Source organism: Quercus suber, unplaced genomic scaffold, assembly GCF_002906115.3.
Source record: "Quercus suber isolate HL8 unplaced genomic scaffold, Cork oak 2.0 scaffold_900, whole genome shotgun sequence".
Classification (NCBI taxonomy): Eukaryota; Viridiplantae; Streptophyta; class Magnoliopsida; order Fagales; family Fagaceae; genus Quercus; species Quercus suber.
In genome coordinates, this window is record NW_027070325.1 from 206,393 (window position 1) to 225,500 (window position 19,108).

Consider the following 19,108-nt stretch of genomic DNA (forward strand, 5'->3'; position numbering starts at 1 on the left):
TGAGACTGCAAAATGGAAGACACCCTCGTGCTACTGTTCGGGTCGCTGTCTTCCTTATGATATGAAAAATATGGGCACAGATGTCAATGGTGGTGCCTGTGATGAGATCACATAGAAATTGAGCCTTTCCAAGGTTGATATACACCGTGTTGGTCAACGAATAAAGGTTGGTAAACATGATCAGCTTTAATGTTGTCAACTCAGGTGAAAACTTGGTAGTACTTATGGATGTGCCGGCACTGGAGATGTCATGGCCAGGACCAAGAACTTGGAAAATGTCCTGAATCACTAGAGTGCAGTCATCATAAGGAGTTAGGTCGGCATTCGCAGGTCGAGTGATTTTGAGAAGTTCAGCTATGGTGTCCAGACTAATGATGAACTCCGTTCCTCTTACCAAACAGTGTAGTTCACTTTCAGGATCAACTGTGTTAGCGAAACACTCCTTCACTAGTTCCAACATTAGTCAACAAAATTTCTAAATAATTCTACCCAATCTTTTGCCTCGAAGATCCGAGGGACAAAAGTGGTTTCCAAAGTGTCAAATCTGACCTCCCGTTCCATTATAGGAGTTCCCCGGTCAAAAATGTTTGAGTAAGCATCTAGGTGGTGAGGAATTCTGAACAACTCAATATTGAGTTCAGTAGATGGCTGTAATGAAGAATGTGTTCTTTTTGCAACAGGTAATGTTTCCTCTTCAGTCATAATCTCTTTTCCTTTGGAAGATCGTCGAGACATTTGTAGAAGAGCAAACACACAGCAAAGTACCAAATCCACAACCCACTCATTTCGTTAGATCTAGTCAAAAGATGAAAGTGTAAAGACCAAACAGATCTAGAAGACATAGAATCATAGAACAAGAACTAAGTCAATATAGTGACAAAGTACGCATTTCTGAAGACCAGAAACATACGAAACATGAAACAGATGCCAAACACACAAAGAGTAACAGGCATTATAGCACACACTGTCAAAAATGAGTAGCAATGTGTCACAGACAACAAGCATTTCAACACAATATCATGAAAGTGATATGCACAAATATCAAGATAAGAACACTCAGATAAGTCAAAATATCATGTGAAGCCACACTGAACAAGTCATTGGCAACAAAAACCCATTCAACAAACCTAGCATATTTAAACAAAACCATGTTCAAACCCAACATTTCACAGAGCACAATAGCAACAACACATTCTCACATTTAAGAAAATAACACTCAAAACAAGAAATTTGAAATAAGGGAAAGAAAACCCATACATTTTTCTTGAAGATAGAAGAAAAAATGATCTAGAAATGAAGGATTTTCACAGATGAGCACGGCGAGTTTCAGAGATAGAAATGGAAAGGACAATAAACAGTCACAAAGTACGAGAGAAAAACTGAAAAGTTTTTGAAAACTGACTTTAAAACGCAAAACACGCATTTTTCGCGATTGGATCAAATCGCCAGTAAGTCTCCAAGGTAAGCCGTGAAACACTATGAAGCAAGATTCTTGAAAGAAACTTCTAAGTGTTTTTCGCGACTGGAAGATCTACTCACGAGAGAGTCGTGAGCTGAGCCGCAAAAATCTCTGTGTACCCCTCGTGACTAGACCTTCCATCTGCGAACAAGTCGCCATACTAAGCCACGAAATATGCAAAAACTCAAATTTTGAAAAATTTTCTTAGTCTTTTTTGCGACTAGGGTATTGACACGCCAGTGAGCTGCGAGAAATCTCTGAGAGGGCTCGCGACTGGTACTTGCAACTGGCCAACCTGCGACTTAGTAGCCAAAACATGGCAACACTGTTTTTAAAATTTTTGACTATTTTGTAAAAACAAAATACTTTCCAAAAACAAACTAAAAACACTCAAAAATCTTTTTGTATTTGATCAACAAAGATTGAGTATGTGAAAACACATTTAATCAAGTACAATTACACAAATGAATAAGGCATTAATTGAACATGGACTTGTGTGTTGTGTGTGGATATCAAAAATGAGATAGTCCTTAGTCTAATGTGAAGCTTCAATGATCAATTCAATCAAGGCATACACAACTAGTACTAGATAATGTAACCTATCTCAATTATAGAAACATGCATATATGACCTCCCACATGCACTTGATAATAATTCTTTGAAACTTTTCATTTGGCTCCATATTTAACATAACATTTGCACTTTTTGAGCAAAGAAAATCTCATTGTGAGATAGATGCCTGAAATTTTTGATATTTCAATTGATGAGTTAGTCTTTGGCTTTTTGGGCATCATATATTTTATTTTGGTTGCTTTCCCTTTTTCCTAGTCGAATACTAGTATGTGCGACAGGCTTTTGCAACTCTATATCTTTTTTCATTTGGAGATTTACATTTAGAGAGCTCTTTTAAGCATAAAAATAAAAAGTGGAAAGATATATAGGCATGAGTCTATGCATGTCTCAAGATCAACAAAACCATTCACTAATCATTCATGACAAGGTTGAAGATCTATTTACAACAGTCACATAAAATTCAGAATTTCTTCCACAATGATATGAGTGCATGAGAGGCAAGCTAAGCTCATTAAATGCACAAAGCTATTAGTACAAAGGTACAAGGTAAAACATACTTTGAGACAAAACTCAACAAAATCGATCAAACTTTTTGAATTTTCTACTTTTTATGTGTTTTTGGATTTTTGACACAAAAGCAGTAAAAGATTGATTAAAAACATAACAAAAAATGTAAAAACATTTGAACCAAAGACAATTAGACACACAAAATAACAACCTAAATACTAGCAAGAAGCACACAATCAAGCATATTCGCAAACATAAGAAGTATTGATGCATGGACATGTTGTAATGCTTATGCATGAGTACCCTTTGTCACCCACACGTCACTTGCGTTTGGGGTGATATCCTTGACGGATCGGGTACGAGAGTTAGGACTGTCAAACCTTCGTGTGAAGCTTTTCAGGCAGTTGGTGAAGGCACCGATCATCTTCATCACATCCATCATACCTGGATCACGGTTTTGACTTCTTGGTTGCACACCACCCTAAGACCTCGTGTCATTTCTTCTTCCTCATGACCGAGGTGCACTTGCATTGTTGTCTGCTCTCAGCTTTTGACTGCTGGGTCTGGTATGTCCTTGCAATCTGCAATAGTGTCAAACATAATCCGTTCTTGGACCCTGTTGTGATCTTGGAACTGATCTCCCTTTAGCTCCAATTCTAGCTTCTGATTGATTGCGGAATTTGTTAACCACCCGTTGATCATTCACAATCTTCTTCCTTTCAGTCTTAACTTTCTCAGAAATAGGCTTATCCACAGCCATCTCTTTGGCCTTTACAAACTTCACTTCTTTGTTGACATTAGCTGATGAGCTACTTCCTCCGGTATATCCCAAATCGGACTTGTCTGAGGCATGTATCTGAGATGAAATAACATCATCCAGTTTCCTGGAGGAAACTCTATCTACCTTGGCATGAGCTTGCACTACCTCTTGCTCAAGAAACTTCACTTTTGTGTAAGTTTCTGATAGCTCACCATTAAGTGCTTCAATCTCACACTTTGCCTCCTTGTATCTTACCAGTAGACTTTTGTTGTCTTCCTCAGCTCTCTTCATCTTCTTCACAGTCGTCTTTGCTACCTTGGTATACTCACCTGATTTCTTAAGAAGCAAGGCGTAATTCTTTTGTAGACTAGTTGTATCTTCATCTTCTTCAGCCTCTGATTCTTCAACAATCCCAATAGACTCCAAATCAGAGTGTTCCCCAAGCTCCTTCATAAGTGAACCCAAATCATCCGAGGATTCCACATGTGCAATAGTTATGAATGCGGAGTAGTTTCCTTCTCCATCACAGCTCTCTTCAGAATCAGAATTTGAAGAGTCTGTATCACTCAGTGTTGTGGCATACGTCTTGCCTTTCCCTCTCAAGAAATTGGGACACTCCTTGAGATGTCCATGACCATTGCATTCAAAACATACAATGTCCAAAGGAGATTGAACATCATTCTCTTCTTTCCTCGTAAACTCTTTCCTATCACCTCTTGAAGATGAAAATTTTCCTCTGTTGAATGGTTTCCCACTATTCTTCATCTTTAGAAATTTTTAGAAGTTTTTGGCAAGGTACGCTACTTCCTTCTCCACTCCATCTTCTTCAGAAGGATCATCCATTCTTTCGATGATGGTTTTGAGAGCAAGCGATTTACTTGTCTTGTAGGAAGGCAGCCTCAGTTCATACATTTGGAGAGACTCAATCAACTCCTGAATTTTGATCTTATCCAGGTCTTTACTCTCTTCTATAGCTGTGACTTTTACTCTAAAGCTTTCAGTCAAGGATCTCAAGATTTTTCTCACCACCTTAGTATCTTCAATCTTCTCACCAAGATTGAGCTTAGCAATGACAATTTCGTTGAGCTTCTCATAGAATGAATCAAACGATTCATCTTCACCCATCTTGAGATCTTCAAATTTGGTGGTAAGCATTTGGAGCTTTATGTCCTTAACCTTCTTTGTACCTTCATATGTAGTCTCCAAAATCTCCCAAACTTCTTTGGCTACGGTCATATAAGAGATCCTGTGAAATTCATCAAGAGACACACCACAAAAAATAGCATTTAAAGCTTTATTGTTAGCATTGGCTGCCGCAAGAGCTGCCTTATCCCAAGTAGATTTGGCTGCCTCCGGCTTAGTCCAACCAACCTCAACCACATCCCAAACAGTATCATCTATAGAACATAAAAATGCTCTCATTCTGACTTTCTAGAAAGCATAATTGTTCCCATCAAAAAATGGTAGAATATTGAGCAATTGAGACCGGTCCATCTCAAATAGAGTCAAGGATCACACTCAGGTATTTAAACCACAGCGAGTGTACCTGCTCTGCTACCAATTGAAAGTTCAAAATTTGTACAAAACACCCTTGAACATTTAAACCCCAAATTATAAAATTACCAATTCAAGCTTTATATCAAACAGTTAATGTGCGAAATATGATAACAAGCTTATAACAGAATTGCCCTCCAATCTAAGCCAAATATAAACACATCCACAGCAGTAAATATAAAGTAAAGATAAAGAGAAGGAAAATGCAAACACACGGACAACACACGATGTGTTATCGAAGAGGAAACCGAAGTCCTCAACGTAAAACCTCTCCGCCGCCTTATAAGCAGTAAATAATCCACTAAAGAACGTAGTTGGGATATATGAACAGCAGAAGACCCTCCAAGCCTAATCTACCCAAGTATCTAAGCCCTCTAAGCTACTTGCTCCAACGAGGTTAGGCCGAACTTATTTCATTTTTAGCTTCCTGGATTCCGTTACTATACCATAGCATCAACCAATGTATATTGGTTCCTTCCAAACTGCTTCCCTTAGCACCAAATGAACCTTCTCACAAACGTGGGTGTGGTGAGATAAGGATTTGGTCAATGACCTCTCAAGGATGTGACAATGGAAAGGAAGAGAGTAGAGGAATTTGTAGAGTCTCTAAGGTAAAGATTGGGGATGAGGCAATCTTGCTTTTCTCTGGGGTTTCTCTCACAAAATTCTCTCTGGAAGCTCTCACAATTTAGTGGGTATAAGGGTCTATATATAGTGGTGTGTGTTTGGAATATGAAGAGTCAGTTTTTGCCAAACAGGGCTGATTGGCGGCTTGACCTCGCAGCTTGTCCAAGTTGCGAGTTCAAGTCGCGACGTAACGGCCTAGCCAGCTTGGGACTTTTGTCCTGTAGTGCGACAGCTGGCGCGACATTTCAGCTTCCCTGTATGCTTCTCACGTGCCTACATTTGGCGGTTTGCCAGTCGCGAGTCCTAGCCACAAAACTCTACTTCTTGTACATACTTGAGCTTTTCTTTACATCTTCTTACATACTACCCTTACAATAATCCCACCTAAATACAGGGTTACTAACTGCTTAAATTACAAGCAAATTAGCACGGAATAAAGCCAACAAGATGGTTGATATTCAACCTTACAGTGGAGGATCGAGTCCTGAGGACTGCTGGGGGGTTATTGTCAGCTGATCAGGTTGAGACAATGTGGGAAACTGCTTTAGCGAAAATGGCATCAGTTTTAGAGGAACAGTTCTCTCATACGGATTCTGCAACCCACCTTCTGCTTGTGAAGGATTATGTCACTCTTCTTGGCTATACTAGTCAAAATGACATCAGTTTATGCGGTTTTCTTATTATAAAACCACAAACGACACAGCATCATGCAGTGTGATGTGGTGCGGTGCACTATTACTTGCGGTACGATGTGATTATGCCATTTTGCAAACGGTTTTAGAGCCGTTTTTGCGGTTACGCCATGATCAAACACTTCATAATATTGAGATGGTTTACAGTTTTATATATGATGATTAGGTCCAATACCATACAGTGGCCATATATGAAAGGCCCTTTTTTTAGTGATGGATTGGATGGATCCAAATTATAAAATTGCCGAATGAAAGCCCTTTGGATAATTTTATAGTGAGTTTGCTAGGCGCTCAAAATTGAAATGTCATACAAAGGGACTTGGTGCCGAAGAAAAACAAAATCCACCGGATCTTTAGCCAAAGAATCATAAAGAAAATAACAAAGAGTAATAAAATAGTTTAGTTTAACGAAATAAAATAAAATAAAAAGAGAGAGAAAATAGTTTAGACCTTAATATAATACTATAGCATGCAACGTCATGCATGGCCATATATATTATGGACTCACTTATTCTGATCGAAAGTGAAGACTTAAAAGAATGTTTGGTATTTGATATTACTTTGATTGGGTCCAACGGTGCTAATTAATGATACCATGCATCAACCCCAATAGAGCCAGACATCCTCCTTTATGTGCTTTTTACATATTATTATTATTATATAGTTATTATTTGTTGTTACTATTCTACTAATATATTGCTTAGCTATAAAATGTTGATTAGCTTAAATACTATCGTCGTATTTTTTTTTTTTTAGAAAGTATCGTCGTAACTTAATAGAGCAATTTTGGCCTGGATAATAAATAAGTCCCCATCATATAAATAGTCACTTTTATTGTTGTTAAAATGGTCACATTGATGAGATTTGCAAACCTATATAATTACTCGGTCAAATTCACAAACTGTAGTAAGGTTTATTAAATAAGAATAATGCTAGATATACAAATTCTTTTACAAATTTTTTACAAACTACTGATGTGTTGAGTAATTATTGGTAAATAAAAAATTGATATTAATAGTTGGGCCTAAATAAAATAATCTTTAGAGGTCATAAATTAATTAGAATAATCTTATCTTAATCTTAAGAGAGTATTTTTGGTTTGGCATCATGCATCATGAACCCAAAGTAACAATGCAATCATTTTCTTATCTTACTTATTATGACCATTCGTTTTATCCAAAAAAATAAACATCTTTCATTTTTTTGTGATACAAAAAATTAATTAAAAATAACTAAAATCTTTAATTTGAATTCTTTCGGTATCTCCCTTGTTTCATATTCAACTAATAGTGTGAATTCTTTCGGTATCTCCCTTGCTTCATATTCAACTAATAGTGTGCTCATGCGATGCAATTAATTGAAAATTTTATGTAAAAGGAAAAATATTTTACAAATACTATTAAAAAGAATAATGCTAGAAATACAAACTATTTTACAAAAATTTTTACAAACTGCTAATATGGTGAGTGATAATTGGTAAATAAAAAAGTGATATTAATGGCGGGCTTAGATGAAAACCAATAAAATGTTGGGCACATCAACATTTTGTAAAAATGTTGTAAAATAATTTGTGACTGTAGTATTACTCTATTAAAAAATATCGTAATTATTACTGAACAAACCATTTGAAACTCTAAATTAATTGTGGTAATAGATATATGCATTGAGCAACTTGACATAATGAAAATATAAAAAGATTAAAATATAAAATTATGATAGATGATTAAAATAAATATTAATTTATTTTTTAAAATTTTAGTAATAAATTTTTAATTGTAGTAGAATTTTGAATTTTTTAAAACTTAGATAATAGAGTTTTACCTAAATTAACTTTCCTAGTAATTATTAAAATACATTATAATTTTAGGTGAGATAGAATTTTTAATTTCTTAAAGCTCTGGACGTGATACAATTTTGGCTTTATTAAATTATCCTAATAATTAATAAGATAAATTAATTTGATAATTAATGAGTGTGTAGTTACTTGTCGTAGAGATGAGATAACCACTTAATACAACCGCAACTTTTAGGATCCAAATTTTTTTATATAGTAAATATGTAGCACATGATATGAAGTGAGTCACTTGAAGATTGAATTAATTTGTTCTGTAATAATAATATCTCAACATAAGACTAAACTAATATACTTTAATTTTGTGCCGCAAAGTGTTCCAATTAGATTTTAAAATTTAGAATAATTATATTTTGATAGCTTATTATAATAAACAATAACCAAATTCTAACAAAAATGTCTTTAAAAAATAAAACCAAAATATATAAATAGTTCAACAACCTAATTTCATAAAAATAAAATAATAATAAAAACCCAGTAAAAATATAAACAATTTACACAATCTAACAAATAATATCTTAACAAAATGAACATTAATAATAATAAACCTAGGTACAAATTTCTGATTTACCTTATCTAATTTATGATACTTTTTTATTTATTTACAATATTCTCTTAATAAATATTTTATAATAATAGATGAATGTAAGAAATTCTGATACATAGTATAAAAAAAAAATGTTTGATTTCAACCCAATTTGGAGCTATCTTTTCTAACCTAGTATATGACAAATTATACATGATTACAAATTTTAAAAATCTAATATTAGTTGAATTGCATATTTCTTATGTTTTTCTTAACACATATGTCAAATTCAATGTTAATCATATGCGATTTTCTTTTCAATTTATATGCATAATTTTATATTACAAAAACTTCAAATTTAAACATTTGATTAATAATTGTAGGGACTGGTTTTGAGCACTTCTACTGTTGAGTGAGTGGACTCAAGCCCAGCTAGCCCAATACAATGAATTTGTAGAGGGCGGGTGTAAGAACTAGGCCCTAACAAGCGAACAATGCCTATCGCAGTGTTCTCCACTGTCGAACGTCGGCAAACCGAAACCATCCTTAAGAATCTGTCCTCGGCCCGGTCCGAGGAGCTTGTTCTTAAGGATGGTTTCGATTCGCCGGCGTTCGACGGTGGAAAACACTGCGATGGGCATTGTCCGCTTGCTAGGACATAGTTCTTACACCCGCTCTCTACAAATTCATTGTATTGGGCTAGCTGGACTTAAGTCCACTCACTCAACAGTAGAAGTACTCAAACCCAGTCCCTACAATTGGCACCATCTGTGGGAAGAACTTATACGCTAGCAAGCGCAATCGACAATCGTTCCAAGGTTGCTAGTTCATAGAAGGCTAGGCAACATTTTGTCACCGCTAACGACACTGACTCCGGATCCCATAAAAAAAAAAGCAACAAACAACAACGCATTTGCTCAAGAAATGATAATTGCAGAAAAATAAAAGATTCAACAGGAAAAAGCAAATAAATATTGTAGCCTTTTTATTAAACAAAAAGAAAGGTACATTATACAAACAGAGGCTTAGACAGGCTTATTTTAAAGCCAACTCTAAAAACAGAGGCCTAGACGGGCCTGTTCAAAAGCTAACCCTAAAAAAGGGGGCTGAGGCAAGCTTGTTTTAAAGCTACCAACAACCCCTAAGCTAGTGTGGGTGGCGCCGGCGAGAAGAGAGGAGCAGATGCAAAAGCGCCTAGCGGCCCCGCCCCACCCCATGATGTTCCCTTGATGCTCCCCCAGCCTCATGATAGTTAGGTGTTGGAGGCGGCAACACCCGGGCACCAAATGTGACGTAATCTTGCAAACCTCCATTGGCGGGTGAGCTGGGCACGGGTCACTACCAGCTTGAAGGGCAAGCATGGACGCGTACAAGAAAAAAGTGTTATGTACTTCATGGACCTCCCTCCTAACTGTCGAACATGATACCATCAGGATGTCGCCCAAGCCTTGCCACACTGGAAGTACAACGCGAATTGCAACCACTACGGCTCTCGATCGAGGGAGGAGGACCTTTGGCTTGCTTGCCCTCGCCCTCATCTAGAGCTGTCCCATTCCTCCAAGCTCTAATACACAATCCTGGCAGAGATATCAGAGGGTTGAAGGATCATGTTTCTTTTTTAATTAAAGGGTTTGTGAAGTGTGGAAGGACGATTCCCCCAGGAGATCTTATATAGAGGGCGAGGGTTGGTGGGAATTTTTCCACACAGAATTTGAAGGAAGAATTATCAACGACATTAATCCTAACCAAATTTCAAAGAGGCCACCAACCGCTGAATCCGCATTAATCCATGAGGATATTAATGAGGACGCTCCTCGCACACCGAAGCGTCAGGCGCACAACTCGAACAGTCAAAAGACGCCTCGTAATTAAAGACGGTGAAAAATTGGGGCGAACGAAAGGCTACTGCCCCACATGAGGATAGAAATCCGAGCTACCCCTATCCAGGGTAGCGCGGGACCAAGGGCCTAGTCTGAGGAGCAATCAATTTTCAGTGAAACGAGGTCAAGGCCGTCGTCACGCTAAAAATAAACTTCCCAACACTAAGGACAAATTCCTTCACTCTAGACAGAAGAACATAAGCGTTAGACTGAACCAAGGTCTTGCATAGTCCTCAGACTTAAGCCTATGGGAAAACTAACCACTCCAAAAATACCTGGGTACTAGACTGAACCAAGGTCTTGTATGGTCCTCGGACTTAAATCTATGGGAAAACTAACCACTCCAAAAATACCTGGGTACTAGACTAAACTAAGGTCTTGCATGGTCATCGGACTCAAACCTATAGAAAAACTAGTTACTTACAGAAGAACATAAGCGTTAAACTGAACCAAGGTCTTGCATGGTCCTTGGACTCAAGCCTATGGAAAAACTAACCACTCCAAAAATACCTAGGTACTAGACTAAACCAAGGTCTTGCATGGTCCTCGGACTCAAACCTATGGGAAAACTAGTTACTTACAGAAGAACATAAGCGTTAGACTGAACCAAGGTCTTGCATGGTCCTCGGACTCAAGCCTATGGAAAAACTAACCACTCTAAAAATACCTGGGTGCTAGACTGAACCAAGGTCTTGCATGATCCTCGGACTCAAACCTATGGGAAAACTAGTTACTCACAGAAGAACATAAGCGTTAGACTGAACCAAGGTCTTGCATGGTCCTCGGACTCAAGCATATGGGAAAACTAACCACTCCAAAAATACCTGGGTACTAGACTGAACCAAGGTCTTGCATGGTCCTCGGACTTAAACCTATGGGAAAACTAGTTACTCACAGAAGAACATAAGTGTTAGACTGAACCAAGGTCTTGCATGGTCCTTGGACTTAAGCCTATAGGAAAACTAACCACTCCAAAAATACCTGGGTACTAGACTGAACCAAGGTTTTGCATGGTCCTCGGACTCAAACCTATAGGAAGCTAGTTACTCACGAAAGAGCATAAGTGTCAGACAGAGCCAAAGTTTCGCATGGTCCTCGGACTCAGGTCCCTGGAGGGACTGGCTACGTTCAGCAAAGGAGCAAACAAACATAAGCCCATGAGCATTACTTAAAGCGTTCTGAGACGTATTGAACCTAACTACTTAGCACAATCAGCAACTAATGGCTTTTCTAAGCATTTTTTACTGTTTACACTAACTAATTCACGTGACATGGAACCAATATTGTGGAGTTGTTCCCTCAGCATTCAATCTGGAAAAAATAGGCCGTGGTGTTAAGGTGGTTCAATTATCGATCAAGGTCCAGGTGGGAACTATTGCTAGGGGCTTTACATTTTTCGGTTGCCAATTTAGAATGAAAAGCATGCTGAGTTTCTGAGACTGTGAAGCTTGTAATTGAAGCACAGGTTATATAAGTAGCTGGACTCATCACAATGACAATAAACACCAAGTAAAAAGAAAAGAAGACCCATGCATTTAGCTTAAAAATAGCCTTATAGTGTTTTAAACTAAAACAAAATATACAATGATAAATCAAGGCAAAGAGGCTGCCGACGAGATCCTAGCTCGGAGGTGCAACTTCAGAGGACTCCTCGTCGGTAGGGGTGGCCTCAGGGTCAACGGGAGGCTCACCATATCCTGGGGCGCCGCTGGGTTACTAGTTTCCCCGTTCCCTAAAACCCCTTGGTGCCCAGTCTCCTTAGCAGGTTTGTCAGTTGGCATTGGATCATCGGCGGCACTGACCGGGCCTTCGTCCATTACTTTAAAGGCCGTGCCAACTTCAGGGTCAATGGAGGCAACCGCGCGAATGGCAGGGAGATAATACACCTTCTCGGCCCTCCTAAGCTAAGACGAGGCCTCAACCCTAGCTTGGTTGAGGGCCTCATTCCAAGTCTCGGAACAGTAGCGTCTACACACCTCGAGCATTTGAGCCTTGAGACTCGCCTCAGTCTTAGCCACTCCTTCAACAAAGGTCTTCTCCTTCGCTTGTTCTTTGGAGCTCTCAGCATCCGTCCTCGTAAATTCGGCCAGGTCTTTAGCCCTCAAGGCCTGGTCCCTAGCGTACTCGGCAACACCTCTAGCCCACTCTGCCTCAGCCAGTTTCTTCTTCAAGTCGGCATTGTGCTCTTCGGCAACCCGCAGCTAACCCTCGACCTCTTGCAAGCGCCTTGCCTGGTCCTCAGCTTATTTTTTAGCCCCAGCTAAGTCAGATGCCGCGCTGTCCCTAGCCTTCGTCATCTCCGCCAGGTCCTCCATCGCCTTCCTAAGATTAGCCTCAAACTTCTTAAGAGTATTCGCAGCCTCTAGGTATTTGTCGCACTCTTGGTCCAGGGCTCTACTCTGGCTATTGGCTTCCTCTTCCAATCTGAAAGTAGCCTGGACAGCCTACTAATGAAAACAAATAAACCATAAGCTGGGAGCTAAGAAATTAAATCCAACAAAGGCATAAGTATCAAAAGTCTTACCCTGCCTAGATACCTCTTGAGGTTGAGGGCAACTTCCTGCCTTTTCAAACCCCCCAGCTCGACCATGTCAGCAGGGAGAAGCAAGGACCTCTCTAGGGCGTCGGCCACGCAAGTACCCTCGCCCCCTTGAAAGTTCCTGAGGGTGGCGTCATCCATCAAAGACTTCCCATGAAGCATGGCGGCAGGTAGCCATGCCTGGGGCTCGGGCTTCCGAATGACCTCTTTTCCCTTGTCCTGACCGCCAATCCTCAGTTGCTTGGAAGGTTGGCAGGTGTCATCTTCCTCTTTGGAGGAACGAGATCTCCCCTCGTCCACTGGGTCTTTGCCCTTGGAAGGTCTCTTCCTCTTCGGGTTGATGGACTCGAGTCGTGGGTCTGAGGCCAGCGGAATGGAGGACAACTTGGAATGCGCGGGCAATGACTTAGGTAGGGAAGAAGGAAGCTTGGGAGGAGGAGAAGGAGGTTCGGGTTGTGACTTCTCTGGCGTGTCCTTTCCCGGTTGGCCCTCAAGCAGGTTGAACAGGCTGGTTTGGGGTCGTCTCTTGAAGCCCATCTCGGCTGGGGTACCAATCCTTAATGACAGAAGGTCTTCCTCGAATGAATAGGGGTCACCCAAGTCACTAGGGGGGTCCTCAAGCAGATGGACGGGGCCGAATGTACCAAATTTGTCCTCGAACGTACTCAGATCAACTACTTCTTCCTCCCTCTCTGAACTTCCCCCTTCGACCTTTGCGGCTTAATGGGAGGAGGAAGAGGTTATCGATGAGACACCCTCTGTGATAGAGGATCCTTCAGAAAACGAGAACCCCCGTTCCACCATGGTGATTTGGCGAAGCCTTGGGTCCTTGGCTCTGATCACATATCTGAGAGCCGAGAAGGACTTCTGGATCGACTTGTATCCGAGAATCTTGTGGGCGGCCCTAACTTGGTCATCAGCCTCGTTCACAAAGACCTCTACCCTGAATACAGCTTCTAAATCCCCTTTGTTGACCAAATGGAAGTGTTGCTCAAAGGCGTGTGGATTTGCAACAGAAAAAGTTAGTTCTTGTTAGCAACCAAGCGGTGCGAACTATGAAAACCTAACAGATCAACCCTCCCATATTCCAAGTACCCTACCTGGCTCCCTCTCCACAGTTGAGCAGTGAAGGTCGTCATGCCACTCCGCCGACATGATGAGAAAATCCTTATCCAACCCCTTGCTGGACTCGGGAAGACACTGGATGAGTCTAACTCTATCGTCCCTCGTCTTCATGTAGTAAGACTTGCCCTTTAGGTGCTGGAGGTTGTAGCACCAATTCACATCGTGATGGGTTAATCTCAGACCCATCTTTTCGTTCAAAGCGTCCACACAGCCCAGGATCCTGAGCACATTAGTGGCGCACTAGATAGGGGCTAATCAAAAGTGCCTAAGGTAGTTCCTCATCACTGGCCCCATAGAGATCCTCATACCACCTTCAAGGAAGGCGATTATAGGAATCACTTCCTCACCAACTTTCCTTTTTATATACCACTCCCCTTCCTCGCAATACCTCAAACCTCACATTACTGGGTATCCTATGAGTGGCAATGAATTCCTCTATCACCTCCTCAAACTCAACTAGCTTCTTAAACCTACCCATCTGGAAGAACGGCTAAGAGACTTAGGGAAGAGCGAAAGGAAGAGAGAGATAGGGGAAAAGAAAGTCAGAAAGGTAAAGCACAAGACAAGGAAAGAGGAAAACTTACAGAAATGGGGGATGGCGCTCGGAACACTCTTTTTTAGGCTGTGAAGAGACGCGAGTTGAGTTGAAGACTTGACCGGATTCAGGGTGTGTACATGAGACCTCTTGAATGCGAGAGAAGAGAGACGAATCGGTGCAAATGGGTCTGTGCCCCCTTACCAAAGATAACTGTGCAGGGCTTCCCGCCCATAATGGCGAACAATCCCCACCATTGGATCACCATCACACCATTGAACGTGAGGAGTATAAAGCCGCCAAAATTTAATGCGGGTGCATGCTGCATATCGAAGTGCCAGAAACGTGCATCAGACAGGTGAAAAGACTCCAAATGCTGACCTCGGACCAGACTGGACAAACCACGATAAAGGCTCGAGGATATCAAAATCCTCCTCCCCATCCGAGGATCCAAACAGCAGGATTTTGAGGGGCTATTGTGGGGCCAGAGAATTTGGTACCCCCCGGCCCACTTCACATCAGGCCCAAGGCCCATGCCAAGGAGAAGGAAACACCCGAGAACGAAGTGCAAAAGTTCAAATTGTCCAGGAATCTTGCCGAGGACGACCCTGTCCTCGGCAAACCGAGACTATGGAATTAGGAAGTAGCAGGCCACCCAAAGCAGCCTTCTAGGGCATCTAAAGAGAGGGGACAAGTATAACGTGCCAGCTGAGGAAGCATAGTGGAGGAGCAAGTCCTTGATGAATTGTCACCTCCATATTAAATGCGCACAACCAATACTTTGACCGCATTAATGAGAAAGTGACCCCTGGGTAGCACCTCCTCGATTACTGTGACTCACAAGAGGTCTGGTAAAGTGGCTGATGGGATGGATTGTCAGGGGAAGGCATGGATGACCAACAAGTGGAGAAGAAAGATCGTTGGAGGATGACTATATAAAGGGGGAGAAACATATTGAGAGGCGAGGATGGATCCCCTTGGAAGAAGGACGACTAACAAGCTCCTTGGACCGGGCCGAAGACAGATTCTTAAGGATGGTTTCGATTCGTCGACGTTCAACGGTGGAAAACACTGCGATGGGCATTGTCCGCTTGCTAGGGCCTAGTTCTTATACCCGTTCTCTACAAATTCATTGTATTGGGCTAGCGGGGCTTGAGTCTACTCACTCAATAATAGAAGTGCTCAAACCCAGTCCCTACAATAACATAACTATTGGTATTTGATATGGACAAAGTTTACCTACAAAATTAGTTGTAGTATAAGGCTACAATATTACTCAATAAAATAAACATTACTACATATTTTGAAAATCTAATCGTTGAATTGCATGTTCTTTATACTCTTAATACACATGTCAAATTTTGTGTCAATTGAATATTATATACTATATGATCTATAAACTTATATTTATGCATAAGTTTAAGGTACAAAAACTTGCAATTTAAACAATTTATTAATGATGTAGCTATTGATATTTAATTTTCTAAAAATTTTACAAGTATAGAGGATATAAAAAGAAGATGTAATCCAATAGTGGATTTATCAAAATTCACCTCTAATAATAAAATAAAAAATATTGAGTAAGGTTGTAACCTAAGGTTACAACTAATTTTGTAACTAAGTTTTGTCCATTTGATTTTTTAGAAATTTTACAAACATGAAAGATAAAAAAAAAATTAATCCAATGATAGATTTGCCAAACTTTACTCTTATTTAAATTAAACAAGCCACATAACTCATTAAGAAAGTTACGGGACTAAAACTATACTAAATAATCTTTTCAATTATCATGTTGGAGCAACTTCCAAACGAGTTTAGAAATCTAACTTTTTCTTACAATATACTTATATATATACTCAAATATGAACCATGTATATTTTTAGCATAGAATGTTTAATAATGATTATCCTTAAATGCACATGTGCTTCATTAAATATGAGACCCGCTAATAAATCTTCAGATTACCTGAGAGAATGACAACACAAAACAAGCCGATTTGTGCAGCACCCTTGGATTGGATGAAGCAAAACAAGGCGTGGCAATATCAAATACCCCACTTCGAAAAAAACCTTTGTGCCAACAAACAAACAAACAAATAAAGGTAGACGCAAACACAAACACAAACAGAAATGGCAACGAAACTAAAGTGACAGATTAGACAGACGGCAACAAAAACAAGAGTGAGAAAAAAAAAAAAAATATATATATATATATATAGGTTTCGAGAAGACAGGTAATCAACAGACCCTTTAACAAATGATCTGACAATGCGACATGCATCAGGTACCATGGAGGAGAATGGTGCAATATATGGAAAAGCTGGCATTATGTCTGATATCTGCAGACCAAATGACAAGACATTATTCTCATAGTCAGTATCCCTTTTCATTACCATCTGCTCGTAAGTGTCATTTGCAATAACGTCAACAATTTGTTGTCGACACTCATCCAAAAGAAGCGCATGGAATTTGTCCCAGCTCTTGTCAAGCACCTCAAGAAGTGGACCCACTTGATAACCATATCGTCTAAGAGTAGAGCCAAGAAGAGTGACATAATCCTTCACAAGCAGAAGGTGGGTTGCAGAATCCATATGAGAGAACTGTTCCTCTAAAACTGATGTCATTTTCGCTAAAGCAGTTTCCCACATAGTCTCAACCTGATCAGCTGACAATAGCCCCCCAGCAGTCCTCAGGACCCGATCCTCCACTATAAAGTAACCAGCAATTTGAGCCAAAAATGTCTGATAAGATTCAATAAAAGGTTGTGCTGTAGATATTTGCAAGTCTGAACTGAGCTGCAAGAATCGATTCTTGTAGTAATAGTCACGAAACTGCCCTTGGAGTCCCAGGCAAGAGTGGATGTGATATGCTCGATACAGAGGTGTCAAATCAAACTTCAAAACAGAATCTTCATCAATTTCTTCAATCTCTAACGTATATGCAAAATCTCCTAAACCAGAAACACTCTGTTCCTCTGCCTTCCTCTGGCGTTCCAGCATTTCTTCATCCCTCTGGCGAGCTGATGCAGCATGACCTATTGCTGTCTGTCCAATATCCTTTGCCGAACTCCTTACGTGAACTAACCATTCATTAAATTGACTAGTAACTTTTTTTTCAATGTGCAATTTTATCACTGGAATTCTTTTCTCTATCACCATTCTTAGTGTCTTGACAGGGATACTCTGCAAATAATTCTTTTCAATCAAATCCACAGTTTTTAATGCAGGGTAAAACTGGCCGTCAGAAATATGATTGTTACTTTTGACACAAAGGTCCAACAACTGTATACAGATCTTAGCCATTTTGATAGCTCCAGTCACATTCTTTTTGATTGAATAAGATTCAAGAAGCTCCTCAAGTTTGATCAAAAGAGCACTGCCAACCTCTTGCAATTTGAAATTATCATTTGAGAGCTCACCTTTCAGCTCTTCGGCATCAACCAGCACACCGCGAAGTTCATCAACAGCAAGAATGAATTCCTCATAATGGGTCTTGCAGAGCTCCTCGATTTCAACTTCCTTCTTCTTCACAACTGTCTTTAGCTGGTGCAGGAGCACTTCAGGCCGGCCCATCTCAAATGCATGCCTGACAAGAGGTCCCACATCATCCCCATTCCCAATCAAAGTTGCAAGGACCAAGTCATCTCCTGTATCCCCATTTTCTGTGGCAGTCCTCCTCTTAGGTTTAGCATCCATTTTTCTGATCAAAACATACAAATAAATACTATTACAAACAAAATCAAAGATACCCACAAAATTTTATATTTCCCATCCCAATACCTTTTTCCATTTACTCAAATGGGTATTCTAAACCATTCACATATACCATTAAAAGAGTTTAGAAAGTTCATTTCCAGCAAATATTTAAATGGTGTTTTTGAGTTTTTTCTCAAAACACATGAACATCAATAAGCAGAAAATGGCAACCCACTATAAGATTTCATAAGATTCTAAATTCACAAAACAGAAAAATTCTACCCATCCACAGATTTGATATATCAAACCCCATGAGGATCCAACACAAGAAAGGGAAATATTCTCCAATATCGGTAAAAGAAACCAAAAAGAGAAAGGAATTGAATAAAATGGGAAAACTTTGCTTGGAATGGCATTAGCAAAAATGGGCTTATAATCATACCCAACAAATCAATCAATAATAGGCAATCATTAAAAGCATCATAACAAAGAGATATCAATAGCTAAAATCAACAATCAACAACAATACACAAATCTACCCAATGGGTTAAATAAGCAAATCAAAGAAACAAAAAAAAAAAAAACAGAACAAAAAACCCATATACATTTAGTCAAAAAGGAAAAGTTTTTGGTCGTGAAAAGGACTCACTTGACAGAAACAAAAGCTGTCTATACCGTTGAAAAGTCCTCCACAAAAAACCCTGAAACTAGGAAATGAAAATGAAATACTCCGCAGAAGAAAAATATGTTTCCCCTCTTCTTCTTCTTCTTCTTCTTCTTGTTAT

General features: G+C 39.6%; 1 protein-coding gene across 1 annotated transcript; it reads right to left on the reverse strand.

The window, feature by feature from the left end:
* Positions 1–16,673: 16,673 nt before the first annotated feature.
* On the reverse strand, positions 16,674–19,102 carry LOC111993095 (exocyst complex component SEC15A). Its single transcript, XM_024024955.2, has 2 exons — positions 18,973–19,102; positions 16,674–18,327 (listed from the first exon to the last, which is right to left on the reverse strand). Exon 2 carries the CDS (start codon positions 18,321–18,323, stop codon positions 16,674–16,676), a length of 1,650 nt encoding a protein of 549 aa, XP_023880723.2. The 5' UTR covers positions 18,324–18,327; positions 18,973–19,102.
* Positions 19,103–19,108: the final 6 nt, after the last annotated feature.

Excerpts from the sequence above, each read along its gene's own strand:
- LOC111993095 (XM_024024955.2), bottom strand. The coding sequence starts at position 18,323 with ATGGATGCTAAACCTAAGAGGAGGACTGCCACAGAAAATGGGGATACA.